The sequence below is a fragment of the Hypanus sabinus genome, chromosome 14, assembly GCF_030144855.1.
Source record: "Hypanus sabinus isolate sHypSab1 chromosome 14, sHypSab1.hap1, whole genome shotgun sequence".
NCBI classification, from domain to species: Eukaryota; Metazoa; Chordata; class Chondrichthyes; order Myliobatiformes; family Dasyatidae; genus Hypanus; species Hypanus sabinus.
Window position 1 is genome coordinate 32,281,808 of NC_082719.1, and position 25,350 is coordinate 32,307,157.

Consider the following 25,350-nt stretch of genomic DNA (forward strand, 5'->3'; position numbering starts at 1 on the left):
TCTTCAAAGGTACGTTATGTAGGGGACTACAATGCAAGTGTAAACATATCACTGAAAAGCAATCTTTGATAGTCTTGTTGCAGTGCATTACAGAAAGACAAGCTCCTTTATGAAAGAAGTGTTCCATTCTGGCTTGTTGAGACATGCAAATCGTATACACCTTCAAACAGGATAGTGCCTGAAAATACCAGAACCCAGATAAAAGTACTGGAATGTGGAGACAAGAGACTCAAGACACAACTTACTGGTCTTTCACTCTCAAATCTTGCCTAGAAATTACAGAGGACAAGCCAAATTGTACTATTTACCAGCTGTACTATTTTGTAATACAAAACAAATGAGAAGGTTTTGTTATCAAAGCAATTTAGTTTAAAATTATTCTGGAAAAGTACATGGATGGAAGGGTCTAAGGGGACCAAGTGTGAGTCGATGGGTCTAGACAGAATTAACAGCTTGGCACCGACTGGACAGGCCGAGGGTTGGTCTCTGTGCTGTAGTGCCCTACGACTCTACTCCCTCTTTCATTTCCCTGCCTGTAACTACTTTGCTCTTTCCCTTCCCTCACTTTTACTTTCTCTCCATCTTCTGCGCACCAAATTTTGCTGCAAAACACTGAAATATCAAATTCAGAAGTTATTCTCAAGGCAGATTATTAAAACGAACCCATATTGTTATTAGCTGTCGCATTACTCCTTTTGTTTGTCAAAGTTAGCTAAATACACACTCCTCATACAATCCAAAGGCAAAATCTCAAATGAGTATTTGCTTTGTATGAATGATACATGTTTCTCCAAAACAGGACTATCCCAGTAGATCAACAAAGATTGATAAGATCCAACAGAAGAACAACATGACTTTCCATTTTTACAAGGCAAGTTATGGCAAGCTTATTTGTACAGCACTTTTCAAACACAAGGCAGCTCAAAGTGCTTTACAGAAAACAAAATATAAAAATCAACAAACTTCCGACAGTATAAAGAGAATAAAATCACAAAAATAAAGAAAATAAAAGTTACAGTGCAGGAGATTCTCATTAAAAGTTACAGTGAAAAGTTTTAAGCCTCGATTTAAAAGAGTTTAAAGTTAGGGCAGACTTCAGATCATCTGGAAGGTTATTCCAGATCCGTGGAGCATAGTAATTAAAATCTGCTTCATCCTGTGTTTAGTTGGACAAGTCACAGCAATGTTTTTTTAAAATCTGTTGTATTGTCAAATGTTGTTTTCTTGCGTCTAAGGTATTATTCAATAAAAACACAATCTCAATTAATATAAACATGCCTGATCTTAGCCAGATATCAAAAATGAATTAAAAGCATTAAAATTTGAATTTAATTAAAATAGCTAAAACTCTAATTATCTGGTACAAGTACGAGCTTAAGACACTGAATCTAAAAGCAGCTGCATTACTGCTCTGAGGCCACAAGACCAACTTAAAGGATGTATAAACTAATATTATAAAGCACCCAGTCATCTGAAAACCTGCCCCATTTATCTTTAAATGGCGGAAAGATGAAAGAATTAAACAGCACATGTTCAACTCTGTTTTAGGTTATCATATGTAATACACTGGTATTTTGAAGTGCAATTACTATTATTATGTCAGGATGCCAGCCAGCCAAGTGAAGTGAATCGAGCAGCAATTGAATACTTTTACAAACTGTTGGCCGCTCACTAATAAATACCTGCCTTCCTTGATTCGTAGCAATGAAATCTTGTACATCTAGCTTAACAGAAAGATGCTTTCTTTGAACATATCCACGGTAAGATTAAACCTCTCTCAACAATAAAGTATCTGCACAACAACTTCCCTATGGTGAAATATTTCAAGAACAAAATGTAGGTCTAATGTTGCGGAAATTCTGTTTGAGGCTCAGACATTGAACAAGAGTATCAGAATAAATAAGCCGTTCAGGTTCTTGAGTAGAGCTTAAACTCAATTTATCATGTTTTTTTAGGCCTGTGACACATGCAATTCTTACATCACTTGACAAGGAAGATGCAAGAACAATGTTAGCTGCAGCTGGAGATTCACAATATAGAGTCAGCAATTCATGAAAGTTACCAAAAAAATTCTTCATTCAGAAATCTGTGAATCCCTACAATTCTTCACTTAAAAATGTTATGGAAGCCAACTGGTTGAGTATAGTTGAGACAGAGTTCTGGATATTCAGAGAATTGAAGTTCATGGATAGCACAGAAAATCAGTACAGAGATAAAACATCAGGCAGAATCTCACTGAATGAAGGTGAAAATATGAAGAGCTCATTGGCCTACTCCTGCATCTATTTCTTATGAATGAGATACAGTATGAAACCACATTCTATCACATCATCATATGGACAGAGTCTAGTCAAATAAAGAAAAACTCTGGAGCTCAGGGATTTATTGCAACACATCTTTTCAAATCATTCAACTAGATATCAATCTTGAAATATCAGCATATCACACACCCCTTGTCTTTTCAAATCTTTTTATTACTATTATTATTATTCAAAAATAACACAGGTACATCGAAGTAACAACACTTACAATGCCTCGAAAAAATTATCTTAAAGATTGAAAATCTTTGTGAATTAAAAAAACCCTACTAAGCAAGAAAGGTGAGAAAGAAAAAGAAACCCATTGGGGGTACAACCCTGGAGCCATGCATCATACAAAAAGCTTCTAAAAATAAACATCAACCTGCCACACACCCTTTTTGTCATTTATTCATTGATCATTCACAGTTAAGACTGAGTTTAGGCCACCGTCATCAACATGCAAATGCTTTGATCCATTTCTATTTCTAGCTTTTCTCACAATTAGATTGAGTGAATAATAAAATGGCAAAATCTGTGGTTCAAGGCTCTTTCAAAATATCAGGAAAAAAACACTGATTCAACTTGATCCTCAAAAAGGCAACAACACAAAAAGTAATTTGCAAATGACACTGAAAAACTATTGTTAGCAGAAGGCAAGCTAGTTCTGCTCAAAACCAAATTTGGTGCTATAAAACCGCAGAAAGTCACACTATTTCATAACTGAACTGTTGCAATTGCCAAGACACGAACCACATTAGGAGATGGGCAAACAATAAATTTAGTTAAGAGCAAATCATCTGCTAAATCACTGCTCATTTCTCTTGAATACCAAGGTAAAATTCTTTGATGAGAATAGCTTTTATTTTGCACAACAGGGATGCACAATATCAAGATGCAAAGTCAGAAATGAAAATCTCTTGCTTGTCTTGTACAGCACTGCTTTCACAAATAGAGTTCCTTATAAATAACTGTGGAATAAGTATCAGCATGTCACACATTGTAATATTTCTGCTCATTTTCATTATTTTTTCAAGGAAAGCACGTTTGAAATAACATCAGAGCATCAGCAGTGATATGTCATTGCTGATTAGAAACAACTGCAGTCATGTTTAAATTGCTTCCCTTAAACCCAGTTCTCTACTATTCATTATTGAACTTTACAAGCCACAAGGAATACATTTAAGAATTATCGAAGATGTTCCTAAATCAGTTGATTTCTGATCTGATATGAATATAAAGACCAGCTAATCTATAGCAAAACTTCAGAAAGCATAATTTTAAATAAAAAGTAAGAATTAAAATAAGCAAGAAATTAATATAGTGTAGTTTGTGTGATTGTTCTCTTTTTATAATAATAACTCATTTGGAAAATAACCAGTAACAGTTTATACCAGTACACGAGTCTCACATGCTTTCTAAAGATTAACCAAATAGTTCGAGAGATTATGGATTTCTCCTACGTTTAGACTTGAAAATCAGAGGTCATTTTCCCCAAAACAAAGATAGACAGTAGTAAATGGCTTAAACCTGTCAATGATCATCATGGTATAACAAATACAGATAAACTGTACCCAGTGAATAATTTGTTAAATACCAGAAACCGCAAGATACAAGGGCATGTGAAGAAAACTTAGAGGATTTCAATTGAGAACGCCCAATCTACAAGAATAAAAGGAAAAAAATCCAGTTTTTCTGAAGAGAACTGATAGGTATTTGAGAGAATCTAATTACATGACTATGGGGTAAGAAGGAGAGAGTGGCTTGGTTAGGCTTCTGTTCAAAGAAAGGACATGGACTCAAAAGGCCCAAGAACATTATTCTTTGCCATGATTCTAATTTAACTTCGTGTGTGCACACTTTTGTTGAATGTCCAGGTTCAGGAAAAACAGTTGGTTTGGACTTTGAAAAAGGTTAATAACTTCTTTTTGAAAAGAAAGATTTACTTAAAAGAAAAATTTCAACAGGCAAGACATCACTTAATAGAGTTTTAAGTTTATGAAGAGATCTGGTAAGTTTGTTAACATAAGGATAATTTCAGTTGAGTTAATGATCAAAATTACAAGAAAATGAGAAACAAGTCCATTTGGTAATTCAAGATAAAGTGCTTTTCAAAATGCTTTTTATTTTGGAGGCTACTCTGCATTGGTTCACAAGATTGATTCCTGGATTGAAGGATCTATTTTATAGGAAAGATTATGAAGGCTTGTTCAATAGTTTAGAAAAATGAAAGATGATCAAATCAAATGATGCAAGGTCCCATTGTGCTTGACAAGGGTGAAGCTGCAGAGCCTTTGTTCCTCATAGAAGCTAGAACCTGGAAACATAATTTACAATTTACCTATTCTGTATATAAAAAATAGAAATATGAGGAAGGTGAAAGACTACAACTGAGCAAGTCAAAACATTGCCAGTCAACTAAATGCAGTCTTAACTTGCAGAAAGTACACATACACTGCTGGCGAGGCATTTCCGCTGTGATCGTATGGGTTTCCTCTGGGTGTTCTGGTTTCCTCCCACAGTAGTACCGGTTGGCAGAATAATTGGTCATTGTAAATTGTCCAGTGATTAGACTAGCATTAAATCAGGGGATTGTTGGGCTGCGCGACTCAAAGGGCCAGAAGAACCTATATCATATCTCAATGAATAAATAAATTTAACAGATGAAAATGTTTCCTTCCAAGCAATGATATAAACTCAAAATCAAAATTACTGAAATTGAAACCATGTTTAAATTGATGCCTGCTATTTCAGTTTCACACAGTCTACTACACAATCTATGGGAAATTAAAATGCTGGAGGAATATAATTTCATTTTACCTTCAATAAAAAAAAAACAACAGCAATCGTGTTTGGCTCTTTAGCCATAGATCCCTCTGATTTGATTATTACTCATTGAAAAATTATGCTATAAATTTTTTAAAACTGTAAAAATTACCAATAATTTTTGATGAATATTTCACATCTCAGATTTATCAGTTTGAAGCACTATTATTTGTATTCTCATACCTCTTTGGTCCTGAATATCTATTTCGTATTGGATAAATGTTAGCTTTTTAACCACATACAGTAGAATTTCAAAGGTCTTCATCTTGTGTTGAAAGACAGTATTAACTTTCTTACAAAGCAGTATTAACACAACGCAGGTTCATTTAACAGGAAACCCAACGAGCAGAATTCCCATTTTAGCCAGTTCTAAAAATTAATGTTACCATGTAAACATTAATTATATTTGTCAAGGAAATTTTGAAGGGGGAAAAGAGAGAAGTTAGATTACATCTGAGCAAGTAAGTTTTTGACTCACTCTGCAAATGCGCACTGAGAATATATGAAACAAGTATGAAGATTTTTCTTAAGATGTTGTTTGATGCACATAAACTGGTTTTTTGAAATACTATAAATGATTTATGATTCAGATTAAAAATTAGTATTGCCACTCTGTGGAATACTAACCATTCCTGAAAGAGTGCGTTTTGTCATTTAAAACAAATATTAATGAAGGGAGATCCTAACCATTGTCAATTTTGCAACCAGTTTCTGAAAACTGTCCTTGGATCCTGTGCAGATCAGCTGATGGGGGTCTTTGCAGATATCGTTAACCTTCTCTCTGCTTTAAGACCACTAGCATCCCAGAAACTTAAAAAAAATCAAAGAAATTTGCCTTAACAACTACCACACAGTGCTCACATCTACCATCATGAAGTGCTTCAAGAGACTGGTCATTGCATGCAGCAACTCCAGCCTGCCAGACAACCTCGATCCATTGCAATTTGCCTACCAATGAAACAGGTCTATGATGGATGCTATCTCTTTCAGAAAACACACCTACACTCAAACAACTGTTTACTGACTACAGCACTGCATTCAATACAGTACTGTAATTCCAAAGAAAGCCCATCCCAAACTCTGGACAATGAGAGTCAACACCCCCCCCCCCCCCCAACTGGATCCTCGACTTCCTAACCAAAATCGCACACTGAGTAAGGACAGAGCAACGTGTGTGCCATGATTCATCTTAAACACTGGTGCTAGTCTATTCCTTGTACTCCCAGGACTACATGGACACATTCTGCTCCGACTCCACCTACAAGGTTGCAGATGAGAACAGCATAGTGGGACTGTATCTCAGGTAACAATGAGACTGAGTACAGGAAGGAATCAGAGAGCTTAGTAACATAGTGTTGCAATAAAAAGCTTTCTCTCAATGTCAGAAAAACAACAAAGCTTATCAGTGACTTCAGGAAGGGAGGCAGAGCACATGTTCTAGTCTAAACAAACATCATTAAGGTTGAAAGCTTCAAGTTTCTAGGAGTAAAAACACAAAACGCTGGCAGAACTCAGCAGGCCAGACAGCATCTATGGGAGGAAGGAGTGACGACATTTCAGGCCAAAACTTGATGAAGGGTTTTGGCCCGAAACATCGTCACTACCTCCTCCCATAGATGCTGTCTGGCCTGCTGAGTTCTGCCAGCATTTTGTGTTTTTATTTATTGCCAGCATCTGCAGATTCAATCAAAGTTTCTAGGAGTAATCATCACTGAAGCTGCCCTAATCAGACTACCTTGCCGTCACGCCGAGAAAGCTCACAACACCTCTACTTACGCAGGAGGCTGAAGTAATTTGGCATGACCCAGTCGGCCCATACCAGTTTTAATAAAAGCAGCACAGGAAGTAGCCCGCCTGGATGCATAATAGCTTGGTATTCTGAAAGTTGTGGCAAGGCAAGGGTTAAAGATAATGTCCAGGCAAGGATAGCTTGGGGCAGTTGTAGTCAACTCCTTTGAAGTGAGACATCTCTGCTTGCTACAGACCTGTTACCTTTGGGGGGGGGGGGGGGCCGTGACTGCGGCTGTGTGTGCTCAAGCCAGATGAGTGAAGCCTCTGTAAGTGAGTATTTTGGTTAACAACACACACAAAATGCTGGTAGAACACAGCAGGCCAGGCAGCATCTATGAAGAGAAGCACTGTCAGGACTAATGAAGGGTCTCGGCCCGAAACGTCTACAGTGCTTCTCCTTATAGATGCTGCCTGGCCTGCTGTGTTCTACCAGCATTTTGTGTGTGTTGTTTAAATTTGCAGCATCTGCAGATTTCTGAGTATTTTGGCTAATTTATATTCAGTGACGACAGTATATAACTGCTCGGCACATGACAGCAAGAAATTCCAGGACACAGCTCAGCATATTACGGAAACCAGCCTTTCCCCCATGGACTCTGATTATGCAGGCTGCTGTACTGTGGAAGTGAGAAGTTTAGACAAAGACCCCACTCATCCTGGGCATCCTCTCTTCTTTTCCTCTTCCACTGGTCAGGAGATACAAAAGCCTGAAAGCACATACCACCACGCTCAAGGACAGCTTCTAGCCCACTGCTGGCAGACGATTGAGTAGTTCTCAGCTACGATAAACTGGACACAATCTCACAATCTTCTCATGATGACCGCGCACATTATTGTTTACTTGCACTGTGCTTTATTTTGAATTCTGTCATTATTTCCCTTGTTCCACTTCAATAAACTGTGAACTGATCTGATCTGCATGAACAGTATGCAAGACAAGCTTTCTACTGTATCTTGGTACACGTGACAAAAATGGAACAGTACAGTACAGTACCAGCCCTCACACCACAATGTGGTACTGACCTTTTTTAACCTAATCCAAAATAAATCTAATCCTTCCCACCCACATAGTTTCACATTTGTCATTCATTCAGATGCCTATCTAAGGACCTCTTACATGTCCCTAATGTATTTGCCTTTACTAGACCAATTCAATGCACTTGCTTTGTTCAGAGTTGCTCCCAACTTGCCGGTTGCACAATATTGTAATTCTCCGGCTTTTCTTCAGAAGTTTTAATTTCAGTTTCTTTCCAACTCTTATTTCTTCTTAACTGACATATGCTCAAGATGTTAATTAATCTACAGCACCTATAAAATGCATCCCCCCCCCCCTTCCCAGAGGTTTTCATGTTTCATTGTTTTATAGCATTGAATCACAGTGGATTTAATTCGGCTTTTTATCCGACACTGATAAACTGAAAAATACTTCGGTGTCAAAGTGAAAACAGATCTCTACAAAGTGACATAATTTAACTACAGATATAACACACAAAATAATTGCATAATTATTCACCACCTTCAAGTCAGTTTTTAGTAGATGCACCTTTGGCAGCAATTACAGCCTTGATTCTGTGTGGGTAGGTCTCTATTAGCTTTACACATCTGGACACCTCAATTTTTCCCCATTCTCCTTTACAAAACTGCTCAAACTCTGACAGATTGCAATTAAACAGCCCTTTTCAAGTCCAGCCACAAATTCTCAATTGTATTGATGTCTGGACTCTGACTTGGCCACTCCAGGACATTAACTTTGTTGTTTTTTAAGCCATTCCTGTGTAGCTTCGGCTTTCTGCTTGGAGTCAGTGTCTTGCCAGAAAATAAATCTTCTCCCAATTTTCCTGCAGACTGCATCAGTTTTTCCTCTAGGAGTTCCCTGACTTTTGCTGCATTTATTTTACCCTCTACCTTCACAAGCCTTCCTGGGCCTGCTGCAGTGAAGCGTCCCCACAGCAAGATGCAGCCACCAGCATGCTTCACGGTAGGGATGGTGTGTTTCTGATGACGTGTGATGTCCGGTTTCCACCAAATATAGTGTTTATTCTGATGGCCAGAAAGCTAAATTTTGGTTTCATCAGACCATAGAACCTTCTTCCAGCAGTCTCCCATATACCTTCTGGCAAACTCTGGCTGAGATTTTATGTGAGTATTTTGCAACAGTGGCTTTCTCTTTGCATTCTCCCATAAAGCTGTGACTGGAGACGCACCCAATTGTTGTTATTGCAGTCTCTTCCATCTCAGCCACTGAAGCTCTCAACTCCCCCAGAGTTACATAATAGATCTCCTGGTGGCGCATTTCCTGCATGGTCACCCAGTTTTTGAGGACGGCCTGCTCTAGGCAGGTACAGCTGAGCCATATTCTTTCCATTCCTTGTTAATTGACTTAACTGTACTCAAAGGGATATTCATCAATTTGGAAACTTTCATGTATCCATCTCCTGATTTGTGCTTTTCAACAACCTTTTCGCGAAGTTGCTAGCATTCCTTCGTCTTCCTGGTATAGTTTTTCTCAGGATACTGACTCATCAGCAGTTGGACCTTCCAGCTATAGGTGCATTTTTACTACAATCAATTAAAACTGTGGCTGCACACAGATGATCTCCATTTAACTAATTATGGGACTTATAAAACCATTTGGCTGCACCAGTAAGTACTTGGTGTGTCATATTAAAGGGGATGAATACTTACACAATTAATTATTTTGTGTTTTATATTTGTAATTAATTTAGATCACTTTGTAGAGATCTGCTTTCACTTTGACACAAGTCTTTTTATTGTCAAAAATCCAAATTAAATCCACAGTGATTCAACATTTTAAAAAATAAAGCATGAAAACTTTCAAAGGGAGTGAATACTTTTTATATGTACTTTCTCCTCAGGTGTTAATTGATCTAATACAGGTTGTCTGTATTTTTATTCCAGCTCATTGACCAACCCAGAATAGAATAAAGTTAATAATTTTGTATGGACTTAAGTGTTCATGATCTACTACACAAACCACTTCCAAATTCCATAGTCAGTATCATCGTTATAACACTGGCATCTCCCCAGCCCTGTGGAAGTTTGTCCTCTTTACAAAAAGCAAGATAAATTCAATCCAATAAACAACAACAAAATAAAGTTGTCATTGTCAATGCCATTGAGCAGCATTTAATCACCAATAATCTGCTCACCAAACCCAAGCTTGATTTTCATCAGCACCGCTCCATTCCGGCCTTAGACCAAACATGGACCAAGAATTCCTGAGGTGAGCTAACAAGGGCTCCATTGACATCAGGAAAGTGTTTGACCAAGGTTTATTAAAGAACCTAGGTAAAATGGATCAAGGGGAAAACAATCCAACAAATTGTCCTGCAAAAGAAAGGAACTGTGGTTGTTAAGGTGACCCCAGCCCCAGGCTGGGATCACCTTAAAAATATTCAATACCTTCCTAGACAATAACGGAAAATCCTGGAAGCGTTGAGCAGACAAGCAGTGTTAACTAGGAGAGAGAAGGAGTCAGCATTTTAAGTCACAGACTTTTTAAAATCAGAACTAGAAAAGATGACAAGTATGATTAAGTTGCAGTGGAGGGGGGTGGGGAGAGTGGGATTGTGGAGAGGACAGATCACTTGAGTAAAGACTAAACCTTTCTTTTTCAATCTTTTTATTAAATTTCATATATAAAAAAAAACAGCACATAATAATGAATAGATTACAGATTCAATAAACTTGAGATTACATTAGTAATAGGATAATAATATCCTATTAAAACATCCATCAACAAAAGGTACATAAATCAATCAAGTCTATATAAATATGTATGAAAAAAAAACAAAAAGTCGTCGAAAAAAGAAGAAAAAAAAAATTGAAATTATATATGAGAAAAAATATATATTGAAAAAAAATACTAAACTAAAACTAACATGGGCAATAATAGCACTTTATAAATATATAAAGGTGTCAAGAAAAGAACTCCGGAACTCCATACCTGAACAAGTATAAGTAGAGAAAAGGATCTGAAATAGGCCAAATTAATTCATATGAAAGTGTCGAATAAATGGTCCCCAGGTTTCTTCAAATTTAATTGAAGAATCAAAGATAGTGCTTCTGATTTTTTCCAAACTCAAATAAGAAATAGTTTGGGAGAACCACTGAAATGTAGTAGGAGGATTTACTTCTTTCCAGTTTTGTAATATAGACCTTCTGGCAATTAATGTTACAAAGGCAATCATTCGTCTGATTGAAGGGGAAAGCTGATTGCCATCTTCATTTGGTATACCGAAAATTGCAGTAATAAAATGGGGTTGTAAATCGATATTCCATACTGAGGAAATGACATCAAAAATGTCCTTCCAATAGTTATGTAAAGTGGGACATGTCCAAAACATGTGAGTCAATGAAGCCACTTCTAAGTGACATCTGTCACATTGAGGATTAATATGCGAATAAAATCGGGCAAGCTTATCTTTAGACATATAAGCTCTATGTACAATTTTAAATTGTATTAAAGCATGTTTAGCACAAATAGAGGAGGAATTAACCATTTGTAAAATTTTTTCCCATTTATCTGTTGATATATTACATCGAAGTTCTTTTTCCCATTCTTGTCTAATTCTATCCGATATTTCTGGCTGTATCTTCATAATCATGTTATAAATAAAAGCTACTAATCCCTTCTGACAAGGATTAAAAGTAAAAATCAAATCTGAAAAATCCGATGGAGTTGAGTTAGGAAAAGATGGAAGAATTTTATGTAAGAAATTTCTAATTTGTAAGTATCTAAAAAAATTAGATTTAGGTAATTCAAATTTGTTGGATAGTTGATCAAAAGACATCAAAGTACCTTCAAAAAAAAGATCACGAAAACATTTTATACCTTTCCTTTTCCATATACTAAAAGCTTGATCTGTCAATGAAGGTTTAAAAAAAAAATTACATAAAATAGGGCTGTCCAGAGCAAAGTTTTTCAGATTAAAGAATTTGCGAAATTGAAACCAAATTCGTAGTGTATGTTTAACAACAGGGTTAGATATCTGTTTATTGAATTTGGCTAAATCAATAGGAAGAAAAGAACCAAGAACGGAAAATATAGAATATCCCTTAACCTCACTACATTCTAAATTTACCCACTGTGGGCACACAGGTGAATCCAAATCTAGTTTCCAGTACATTAGGTTACGAATATTATTCGCCCAATAATAAAATCTAAAGTTAGGTAAAGCTAGACCACCATCTTTTTTAGACTTTTGTAATTGCCTTTTGCTTAACCTAGGATTTTTATTTTGCCACACAAATGAGGAAATTTTTGAATCAATATTATCAAAAAAAGATTTAGGAATAAAAATTGGTAAAGCTTGGAATAAATATAAAAATTTCGGTAAAATCATCATTTTAATAGCATTAATCCGACCAACTAATGATAAAAATAAGGGAGACCATCTAGTAGTAAGTTGCTGAATTTGATGAAGCATAGGTAAAAAATTCAGTCCAAATAAATCTTTATATTTCTTGGTGATTTTTATACCTAAATAGATAAAGTTATCAGTAACAACTTTAAATGGCGTCCTATCACTCAATAAAGTTTGCGCGTTTAAAGGGAATAACTCACTCTTATCTAAGTTTAACTTATAACCAGAAAAGCTACCAAATTGAGCCAACAAGGATAAAATAGCAGGAATAGACCTACTAGGATTAGAAATATATAACAACAAATCATCAGCATAAAGCGATAATTTGTATAACTTCTCATTACGGGTAATACCAAAAATATTAGGAGACTCACGAATAGCAATAGCTAAAGGTTCTAATGCAATATTAAATAATAAAGGACTTAAAGGACAACCTTGTCTCGTACCACGAGATAATTGAAAAAAAGAGGATCTATAATTATTTGTAAGAACAGAAGCAACAGGTTTATAATATATTAATTTAATCCATGATATAAAATTAGGACTAAAATTAAAGTTTCTCAATGCATTAAATAAATATGTCCATTCAACTCTATCAAAGGCTTTTTCAGCATCTAATGAGATAACACATTCTGGGGTTGTAGGTGATGAAGTATAAATTATGTTAATCAATTTTCTAATATTAAAAAAGGAATATCGATTCCTAATAAAACCAGTTTGATCTTCTGAAATAATCTGTGGTAATACCTTTTCTAATCTAATGGCTAAAATTTTTGTAAGAATCTTAGAGTCTACATTTAATAATGATATAGGGCGATAAGATGCACATAAAGTAGGATCTTTATCTTTTTTAAGAATTAAAGAGATAGTAGCTTCATAAAACGATTGAGGTAGTCTCTTCTTAACAAACGCATCATTAAAGATTTCACATAGCCAAGGAGAAAGCAATAAAGAAAAAGTTTTAAAAAATTCTACAATAAAACCATCAGGACCAGGAGCTTTCCCTGAATTCATTGATGAGATAGCCTCTCTTATTTCATCCATAGAAATAGGAGCATCAAGCAAGCTACAATCTTCATCTATCAGTTTAGGAATATTCAAATTATTAAAAAAATTATCCATCGTAAACCGGTCACCGTCAAATTCTGATTGATATAAAGATTTATAAAAATCTTGAAAAGTGTTATTGATTTCTTTATAATCAGTAGTTAAATTACCGTCTTGTTTACGAATTTTAATAATTTGTCGCTTAGTCGAAATAGCTTTTAATTGATTAGCTAACAATTTACCAGTTCGATCACTATGAATATAAAATTGAGCCCTAGTCTTAATTAATTGATTCTCAATTGAAGAAGATAATAATAAACTATGTTCCATTTGAAGCTCAACTCTCTTCTTATAAAGTTCTTTGGTAGGAGTAACGGAATAAATCTTATCAATTTCTTTAATTTTATCCACCAATAAAGCTATATCTGAATATCTTTGTTTTCTTTTACCAGCGGAATATGAAATAATTTGTCCACGAATAAAAGCCTTGAAAGAGTCCCAAAGTATTCCTTTATCAATCTCTTCATTATAGTTTGTTGAAAAAAATAAGTCAATTTGTTGCTTTATGAAGGTAATAAATTCTGGATCTTGAAGTAAAGTAGCATTAAGTCTCCAGGATCTAGTATTGATAGAAGAGTCCAAAATCTTGATAGATAACTTCAAAGGCGCATGATCCGAAATAGCAATAGAATCGTATTTACAATCAATAACATCTGTTAATAAACGATGATCAATAAGAAAGTAATCAATTCTAGAATAACTATGATATACATGTGAAAAAAATGAAAATTCTTTATCTTTAGGGTTCAAAAACCGCCATATTTCAGTAATTCCAGAATCAACCATAAAAGAATTAATAAGTAAAGCTGATCTATTCGGAAGAGTTCGAATAGGTTTAGATCTATCCATCGAAGGATTCAAACAACAATTAAAGTCTCCACCCATAATCAACATATATTCATTCAAATTAGGAAGAGAAGTAAATAAACGTTTAAAAAATTCAGGACAATCAAAGTTTGGAGCATAAATATTAACTAAAACAACTTTCCGATTAAAAAGTGAACCAGTTATCAACAAAAATCTACCCTGTGGATCAGAAATAATTTCATAATGTGTAAACGAAATTGAGGCGTCTATAAAAATAGACACACCTCTAATTTTAGCGGTACAATTTGAGTGAAATTGTTGTCCCTTCCAGAACCTAAAAAAACGTTGATTATCCTCCCTCCTAATATGGGTCTCCTGTGCAAAAATAATATTAGCGTTCAATCTATGGAATACTTTAAATATTTTTTTACGTTAAATCGGATGATTTAAACCATTAGTATTCCACGAGATAAAGTTAATAGATTTATCCATCATACCAATATTAATTGTGTGTATCATAAAAGGTTAAAAAGACACATAACCCACAATTTAGGAAGAAGGAAAATTGATTCAGGAGCAACCGGAGATCCTGACACCTCAACAATATTAACAATTTAAAGTCAGCCCATAAACTAAAAGCAAAAAAATAAAAAGCAAAAGCATGAAAAAAGATCCCTCCCCCCTCCCCCCACCCTTTGAAAGAAAGCCAAGCGGCAGGCGCATAAACTAATACTAATATTACCCCCATTTCAAGATGGCAGCTCCATAAGAAAATTTTTTAAGAAAAAACTATATAACACCCTAATTAAAATATAGAGTTGCAAAAAAAAAAATATATATATATATATATATATATATACCTACATATATATATATATATATATATATATATATATATATATATATATATATATATATATATATATATATATATATATACCTACATATATATATATATACACATACACATACACACACATATCAGACAAATCAAAAAAAAACTAAAATAGTAAAACCAGAAAAATCATTAATAAAAAAAATGAACATTAAAGTTTAAAAATGTAATACATCTTTAAAAAAGAAATTCCATATTCTGATACAAAGATGACGTTTCACAAGCCAAGACTTATGGGAAGAAGAAACGACATTTTGAGAAAGCCATATTACAAAATATGAATATAAATTCAGCAATCTAATAAGAAAATTTAGTAAAAAAGTTATCAAAATAGAATTTTTAAAAAAAAAAGATTTAATAGACACTACAACATATATAAAAAAAAACTAAAAAAAAAGAATTCAAAACCTTTGTTCCATTTCTAAATACAGGCAAGCAAATAAACGCTTATAAAAAGTAAAGACTTATGGGAAGAAGAAACGACATTTTGAAAAAATAATTCATTATTACAAAATACAAACGTGTATAAAAAAGGATATTATAAAAATTAAAACAGCATCTATAAGCAATAATAATAGTAGTAAAAAAAAAGACCCAGACCCATAGTTCAAAATAAAAAGTTATAACCCAACTTCCAGGGTTAAAACTTAAAATGAAATGACATCCTCTCTCCAAAAAAAAATCTTCAATGTAACTCATAGTTCAAGTTGCACTAGAGGATCGATATTCTTCAACAAATTTCTTCGCTTCTTCAGGAGTGTTAAAAAAGTGTAGACTGTTGTCGGGCAGCACCATTCTAAGCTTCGCTGGATACATTAAAGCTTGTTTAAATCCAATCGAATGAATCTCTGCCATCACTGGTTTAAAAGCGATCCTGGCTTTCATTACTTCATACGAATAGTCCTCAACTATTCGAAATGAGTAATTTCTGTAGGAGATCATACCTTTTTTACGAGCTAATCGAATTAGAAGCTCTTTCTCACGAGGATAATGAAGGCGAACAATCACCGCTCGTGGTTTATCAGGCACAGACGAAAGCCTCGCAACTCTATGAGCGCGGTCAATAACAGGTTCATTTTTCAAACCTTCACCACCGAAAATTTCCCACAGTAATTTAGAGAAAAATTCAGTTAAATCACCGGACTCAACTTTTTCGGGAATTCCGATGATGCGCAAATTCTGTCTGCGAGAACGATTTTCAAGATCAGTAATTTTAAACTTGTACTGATCTAAAGTTTTAGCAGTCGACTCTATCTTCTTCTCTAACACTTCAATTGTACGTGCTTTTTCACAAATTGATTGTTCAAGAGTCGTGATCTTATTTCCATGCTGTTGAACCTCTAACGCCTGCGACTGAAACTTAGTTTCAAGCGATTTAACAACTCCTTCAAGATCGGATATTTTCGAAGTAATCCTCCTTTCCAAACTTAACAGTTTACTGTCCAATTTACCTTCTAGTCTGCCTTCCAGACCCGCAAATTTAGCATCCAGTTTATTGTCCAATTTACCTTCCATACCCGCAAATTTAACATCCAGTTTAATGTCCAAAAGACCAGAAATTGCGTCGATGGATACAGGATCCTTAGCCGATTTCTTACTTGTAGCCATTTTAAGTTTGACAAGATTAGATCAACTATTATTTTAGGAAAAAAGGGTCAATCAAAGGTAGCAACTCATATGATTAAGTTCGAAAAGATCTAATTAAAGGGTGATTATAGTTAAAAAAATAAAGAGCGCCTAAAAGGCAGATGCTTACGTCGCCATCTTGAAACTCCACCCTTGAGTAAAGACTAAACCTGCCAACGTAATTACTTTAAAAAAAAACAGCAGTTAGAGACTGAAATGAAACCTCAAACTAGCTGTAACAGGAAGGTACAGCTACATTTGTGGACAGAATCACTCACAGAACATTGACTTCGAACTCCCAGACACTGAATGTCAACTCTCAGAATCAATCAAATTATGGTCTTCCAGACCATCACAAACCTCATTTCCTTAGGAAATCTTCCCTCCACATCCTCCAGCCTCAATCCTGCACAGCCCATTTCTACCTCCAAGATTCATAATGAGGATCATCCTCACAAACACATTTGGCTCACTTTTGCCTCACAGAATTCAAGTCTAATCCTGATCCTACAAGTACTTCAGATTCAGATTATTGTCATTTAAAAACCACAAATGCAATGCAGTTAAAAAATTAGACAACGTTTCTCCAGAATGATATCACAAAAACACATGACAAAATAGAAAACACCAGAAAATCCATATAACATTTGGCAATCCCCAATCCAGAGTCCGGAGAGGCTGCTGCGTATTAATATCACGCTATCATCTTAGAGCGTTCCCCGGAAAGGAGCTCCAATTCCACCAGACAAACAAGACCAAAAACTAAAGCCACAAGACCTGCACAAAACCACAAATTTACAACATACAGTTACAACAGTGCAAACAATAGCATAATTGATAAAAAAAATAGACCACGGGCTGTAAAAATAGTCCAAATACGTTAAAAGACTATAAGTTCGAAAGAAACCAACACACAGTTTCCACAAGTCCTCAGGGTCCCCGATTGACTCGTCATCCCGTGCCAGCGGCAGAGGGGAATACCCCCGCTATGGACTTCCACGGCACCGCCCGACTCAGCCTCGCAGACGCAGCACACACTGAAAGCGACCTGACCGCAGCAGACTCCGAGTCCGTTGAACCTCCAAGCCTCCGACCATCCCCTCCGGCACAGCTTCTCTGAGCACCATCCTCTGCCGAGCGTATTAAGACGGCCCCACCAATGGCCATCGGCAACACGACCCCGAGGACTGGGGGCCTGTTCTTCCCAGCAGAGTCCTGGACCTCACAGCAGCAGCAGCAACAAAGAAGGTCTTCCTGGAGATTTTCAGATGTTCCTCCGTGCTCCCACTTCCGTTTTTCATCTTATTATGATTGCGCACGGCACCCCGCTTCACAAATAACAGACAATCAGCTCTGGAGTGGCCGCTGCAAGCTGCGTCGCACCACCATCTTGGATAGTAATCCATCTTGAAAGGAAGTATTTCCTTCCCTTGTCCAGTCCCTGCCTGCTTAAATATAAACACGTGCAATAAATGCAGGCAAGTGTAAGGTGTTGCACATTAGGAGGACCAACCTGGGTAGAACTTACATGGTGAATGGTAGGGCACTGAGCAGTGTGGTAGAGGTATCTGGGAATACAGATCCGTACGTAATTCATTGAAAGTGATAACACAGGTAGAAAGGGTGGTGAAGAGAGCCTTTGTCACATTGGCCTTCATAAATCAAAGTACGAGTACAAGAGTTGGGATGTTATATTGAAGTTGTATGAGATGTTGATGAGGTCTAATTTGGAATACAAGGTGTAGAGTGCATAGGATTGAAAGAATGAAGAGAAAATTTACAAGGACAATGCTGGGACTTGAGGATCTGAGCAAGAGTGAAAGATTAGCATAGAACATAAAGCAGTCCAGCCCTTAGTAATCAAATGGCCAATTAAACAAATCTCTTCTGCCTATCTTTCCATTGTCTTCACATTCATGTGCCTCTCTAATGTCTCTTAAGAGTCTCTACCACTGACATGAGACTCACCGTACGATAGATTCCAGCATTATATCTAGTTCTCATCTTGAATGATGGAGCAACATCAGCTAATCACCAATCCTCTGTAACCTCACCCGTGGCCAGAAAGGACACAAAGATATTAATCAAGGCCCCAGCAAGCTGTTCTCTTACTATTCACAATTACCTGGAGTATATCCCAACAGATCCTGGGGACTGATCCACCTTAAGGCTCTTTAAAAGGCTCAACACTACCTCTTCCTTTACCTCAAAAAACTCCAGCATTATCAATACGCTCAGCACTAACCCCCTATCCTTCACATTCTTTTCCTTGGTAAATACTGATGTAAGTTACTTATTAAGGACCTCACCCATTTCCTCCACATCCAAGAAAATGTTCCCCTCTTTATCTGAGTGATCCTATCCTCTCCCTCATTATCCTCTTGCTCGCTGTCTGTATAGAATGCCTTGGGATTCTCTTTAATCCGACTTGGCAAGGATTTTCACAGCACCTCCTGGCTTTTTTAATTCTCTTTTGAGTTCTTTTCTGACTTCTTTATAATCCTCAGTGTCATTGTTTGATTCCAGCTTTCAAAGCTTCACACGCTTTTCCTTTTCCGGCTTGACTAAATTCATCACCTCTCTCCAAGGGTCTCTTACCTCGCCATCCTTGCCTTTCCTCCTCACTGGAGCATACCTGTCCTGCAGTTGATCTTTATTGTCAGATGTGGATGGCCAGAAATAACTGTTCCCAATTAACTTTCTCTAGTTCCTGCTTAATGCTCTCCTAATTTGTCCTGCTCCAATTTAATACTCTCCCGCAAAGTCAATACTTATCCTGACGAACAGCAATCCTAAAGGTTAAGGAGCTCGGTCACTGTTCCTGATCTGCTCCCCAACTGAAAAGCTGATCGCCTGGCCAGGCTTAATATCCAAAACCAGGTCCCGCACAGCACCTCAACTTGTTGGACTATCTACATTTTGATTTCAGAAACACCCCTGGATGCACCTAACAAATTCTGCCTCATTTAAACCTTTTGCACTCAAAGTCCCAGTTTTTATTAGGGAAGTTGATGTGCCCCATGACAACAACACTATTGTTTTCATACCTTTCTTTAATCGGCCTGCATACCTGTTCCTCAAAGTCCTGGTGGCTACTGGGGGATCCATAGCATAATTGGATCAGAGTAATTGCACCCTTCCTATTTTTAAGTTCTACTCGTATGAACTCAGTGGACAAGCCCTCTATTACGTGCCCTCTGAGTGAGGCTGTGATATTGTCCCTGTTTAGTAGTGCAACTCCCCCACCTCTCCCTATCTTTTCTAAAACATCAAAACCCTGGGACATAAAGCATCTATTCCTGCCCCTCTCTGCAATGACCACATCATCATAGTTTCATGTACTGATCCATGCTTGAAGTTCATCAACTTTATAATACTCCCAGCATTAAAATGCACACACGTCAAACTATTCGTCCCATGATATCTATTACTTTCCTCCTCCTATTTTTACTGGCCCTGAATCTATCTTACTCTCCATCCCCACACTTTCTGACCAGGTGTTCTGGTTCCAATCTTCCTGGCAAACTACCTGAAACCCTTCCAAATAGCACTGGCGAACCTCCCGGCCAGGATACTGGTTCCCCTTCAATCTGGATGCAATGAATGGGATGACTTTATTTCTTGAAGTGTAGGAGAATGAGGGGAGATTTGACAGAAGTATGCAAATTATGAAGAGAATGGAGAGGGCAAATGCAAGCAGGCTTTTTTCTCTGGGATTGGGTGAGATTTGAAGCAGAGGTTATGGGTTAAAGGTGAGATGATTAAGGGGAACATCAGGGGAAGCTTCTTCATTGAGAGGGTGGTGAGAGTCTGGAATGAGCTGCCAGTGTAAATGGTGAATGCGGGTTCAATTTCAACATTTAAGGAAAAAATGGAGAAGTACATGGATGTGAGGGATATGGAGGGCTGTGGTCCAGGTGCAGGTTGATAGGATTAGTCTGAATAATAGAATAATTTGGCACGGACTAGAGGCCCAAAGGGCTCGTTTCTATGCTGTAATGCTTCATGACTTTAAAATGCATTAAAGTATGCAATACAATTACATTTTAAAAAATCAGGTACTCAATTTGGGGAGGTTCTTCATCTTTCAGACACATGGAGTTCCTGCTATTGGTAATGTGGAGAATGACTGCAAAAAAAATTGCAATATTCTATTACATTACTTTTTTCAATCTTCGTGATGTAATACAGCATTCCAACCATTCTAATAGGTTGTGTCTGAAGAGTCCACACCATTAAATTTCTGAATAGATTTTTAATTCATTTGTTTTGAAATTTTAGAATTGCAACAGTATTTCCAAAATGAAAACAAAAATGCTGAGGGTAGACAGTAGCACTAGAGATTAAAAGATTTAACATTTTAGATCAATAAGTTCTTTATCTATCTCCATAAACATTTCCTCAGTTTACAGTACTACTTCTCACTCTTCATGTATCCAAAGCCAGTCTTACAGCAGTAACTACCATGAAATTTATCAATAATTGTCAATAATTTCCAACATTTCACACTTTGTAATTGAAAAAGTGCAAGAACTCAAGGAGGTGAACTTCGGTGGAGATTCTGTGACTTTGTCATTTCCTTCTGAGAATAAAACAAAGATCTGAAGTTAATGCTGGTCGCCCACCAAATCTACAGCTGACAATCTCGGGTAGCCCTTTCCTAGGAACAAACTCTACCATGCTTACTTCAACTGCCTGACCTTTTGTCCTTTCATAATGTTTCTCATAAAACAAAAAAAGCAAAGTATTTTTCCCCAGTCAATTCACAGTGTATTCTGGTGAAACAAAATACTCAAAGTTATAGCCAACACGTGACAGATCAGCAAGCGGCAGATATAGCAATTTGTTGCAGATCACTCAGTTGAGACGTTAAGAGATTGCTAATAGTTTGTCAATTTGCCAACTGTAGTATTTAATTAGCTTGCGTATCCATTTCCACCATGTCTAGAATAAACTGCATTCATTAAATCTATGCACTAACAGTGCACTATTTAACCAACCAAGCTTAATATTATGATGTTTCTGCAATTTTTCTAGATTGAGTCGACGTCATTGAGAAACTGAGCATTCACTTTGACCAAACAAATGTGGTTTGGATTTACTCCTTCACTACAACCTACATAAAAAATCCATCTGCACTAATCGTAGATTATTGGGGATTAAGACAAATTATATGCTTCAGTATTCACTACGGTAAAGGATCTTGGCAAACGTAGGGTTGACTTAGCGCGGACTTAAAAGCTGGAGCATATAGACATTAAGGAAGAGGATGTGCTGGAGCTTTTGGAAAGCGTCAAGTTGGATAAGTCTCCAAGCCTGGATGAGATGCACCCCAGGCAACCGTGGTAGGCAAGAGAGGAGATTGCTGAGACTCTGGCAATGATCTTTGCATCATCAATGGGGACAGGAGATGATCTGAAGGATTGGAGGGTTGCAGATGTTGTTCCCTTCTTCAAGGAAGGGAGTAGAGATTGCCCAGGAAATTATAGACCAGTGAATCTTATTTCAATTGTTGGTAAATTGATGGAAAAGATATTGAAAGGCAGTATTTATAAACATTTGGAGAGGCATAAGGTAGAGCAGTAGCTATAATGTATATGGATTTCAGCAATGCATTTGATTAGGTACCCCATGCAAGGCTTATTGAGAAAGTAAGGACGCATGGGATCCAAGGGGACATTGCTTTGTGGATCCAGAATTGGCTTGCCCACAGAAGGCAAAGACTAGTTGTACATGGGTCATATTCTGCATGGAGGTCGGTGACCAGTGATGTGTCTCAGGGATCAATTCTGGGACCCCTTCTCTTCGCAATTTTTATAAATGACCTGAATGAGGAAGTGGTTAGTACAGGGATAGTGTGGAGGGCTGTCAGAGTTTACAGCAGGACATCGAAAGGATGTAAAACTGGACTGAGAAGTGACAGATGGGAGTTCAACTCGGATAAGTGTGAGGTGGTTCATTTTGGAAGGTCAAATATGATGGCAGAATATAGTATCAATGGTAACATTCTTGGCAGTGTGGAGGATCAGAGGGATCATTGGGTCTGAGTCCATAAGGACATTCAAAGCTGCTGCGCAGGTTGATTCTACGGTTAAGAAGGCATATGGTGCAAAGGCCTTCATCAACTATGGGACTGAGTTAAAGAGCCGAAAGGTATTGTTACAGCTATATAGGACCCTGGTCAGGCCCCACTTGGGAGTACTGTGCTCAGTTCTGGTCACCTCAGTACAGGAAGGATATGGAAACCACAGAAAGGGTGCAGAGCAGATTTACAAGGATGTTGCCTGGATTGGGGAACATGTCTTATGAGAATAGGTTGCGTGAACTTGGCCTTTTCTCCTTGGGAGCGACGGAGGATGAGAGGTGGCCTGATATAGGTGTACAAGATGATGAGAGGCACTGATCGTGTGGATAGTCAGAGGCTTTTTCCCAGGGCTGAAATGGTTAACATGAGAGGGCATAGTTTTAAGGTGCTTGGAAGTAGGTACGGAGGAGATGTCAGGGCTAAGTTGTGTTTGTTTGTTTGTGTGTTTTTTTTTGTTTTTTTTTATTTAAACACAGAGTAGTGAGTGCGTGGAATGGGCTGCCAATGTTGGTGGAGGCAGATCGATAGGGTCTATTAAGTTACTCCTGGATAGGTACATGAAGCTTAGAAAAATAGAGGGCTATGGGTAACCCTAGGTAATTTCTAAGGTACGTACACGTTTGGCACAGCATTGTGGGCCAAAGGGCCTGTATTGTGCTGTAGGTTTTCTATGTTTCTATATGCCACATTTAGATGGACTTGAAAGCTCTCTCATCACTGTCACTTAAGGCTCATAACTTCCCAAGGATCACTTTCCACTTCTTGCATATATTAATTGAAAATAGTTAAAAATAAGAATTTTTAAATAGAATCTGAATGGCTGGCAAAATAAAAATTTAGTGTGGTAATGTGGTTATAATACTGTGGAAATGTCGATTTCTCTCAGTTTTGACAACACGTGTTTTGTGAACCTGTCACTACACCTCAAAACAGTGAATGAATGATTCTCATCATTTCATCGCCTACTCACGACTGATCCAAAAGGTGAAAAAGGAGACCAAACATGGCAATGAAATCTGGGGTTCTTTGAAGAGCAGAAGACTTGAAAAGAAAACTTTAAAGGATGAGACATCAAAAAAACTTAAGTACAGCTGAGTTAGAACTGGTGGAAGGAGGTGGAAAAGCATGATTGTTGAGGATGAGGATGCTGACAACCAAAAGACACATTTCAAGGCACAGGTGATGTTCTGTTGTCTACAACTGAAGTCACAGCTGGAAGGCCTTGCTCACATTTACCAGCTGTCAAGTCTTTTACTTAAAAGAAAACAAACCTTCTTGAATAATTTCTCACACCTGCTTTTGTCTGTTTTAAATTGGCAACTGATATTCCCAACACAGAAGCATTGTACCAAATAAAGTCTAATGAAAAAGGATCTAGTGCTTTCCCAGCGATTATGAATAAACTCTTCTCCCTGATGAGTTTGCCATTGAAATGTTAGTTAAATTCAGTACCTGTACCTGAGAAAAGTTCAATTGATTGTAGTGATCCTACTTTGCTAATTCCAGGTGACTGCAATGCTAATCCACAATGCTGTATACCCCTTGGTATTTTGCGATCTATTGTAGTTGGTGCTGCACCAGCAATTTCAAAAGTTACTCTCAACTAAATCACTCAAGCATTTTTAGATGCAAATTCATTTCATGCCAAGTACTAAATAACTGCATTCAAGTTTTTCTTTGTAGCTTGGAGTTCTCAAAAAAAATCAAGGAAGACAGCAGAGGCTGGAGTATTTTTTTAGAAAGCAAATTTAGTTTCAGAAACTATTGTGAAATGATGATTCACATGCCTATCTGAGAATATGCACATTTTTGGTTCCCCCTTCCCCCCCCACCACCCCGGCACCTTGGGTGCCCTGACACACTCTTTTTTAAAAAAACAGGTTCCTTTGGGTTTCTTTGTTTTGTGACTGCCTGTAACAAATCTCAAGGTTGCATAATGCTTTGATAACAAATGTACTTTGAACTTTGAATACATGTTTTAAAGATTACTACTTACAATCTCTCCAGATATCTTTGTCCAGCAAATGAGTTATTCTTCAACTCAGTTAATTTGTTGTTGCTGAGGATCCTGTCAAAAACAAAACCAAACTTAAAATACTCTGCAAGAACAACCACTATTGGTTTTTACATATTATTGTAGATTTCAGTGATAACCCATTGTTAAGAATCTTGCTACATGTGATGCATTGTCTGTCCAACTTAACCTTATTTCCTGTGCTACATTTTATTCACTCACACTTGGTAGTAATGTATAATGGAAAACATGCTCTATAGCAGTAATACCACACCATTAATTGCTGGCTTCCTGACAGCCATGGCATTGTTCCAATTTTCTGATGCTATCATGCTGCAATGCAATCAGACAGAGCCCACTGCAATTTTCAACCTTATTTGTATTCAAACAAGAAGGTAATACAGTTGTGGTATCCAATTTTTTCCCCATCAATACATTTTCTCCAAAGTATACTATAATTAGATTAAATGTGCTCCAATTAAAAGATATACATTACTACAAAAATGTTTCTATCC

General features: G+C 36.9%; 1 protein-coding gene across 3 annotated transcripts in view; it reads right to left on the reverse strand.

The window, feature by feature from the left end:
* Positions 1–25,350, reverse strand: part of adgra3 (adhesion G protein-coupled receptor A3) — a 119,092-nt gene that overhangs the window by 51,431 nt on the left and 42,311 nt on the right. For all 3 annotated transcript variants that reach the window (XM_059988955.1, XM_059988953.1, XM_059988954.1), the window contains one exon: positions 24,818–24,889. Coding sequence is in view for 2 of the 3 variants with exons in the window: in XM_059988953.1 (XP_059844936.1) it covers positions 24,818–24,889 (72 nt within the window). In the remaining variant the exon portion in view is untranslated. The remainder of the gene's footprint in view (positions 1–24,817; positions 24,890–25,350) is intronic.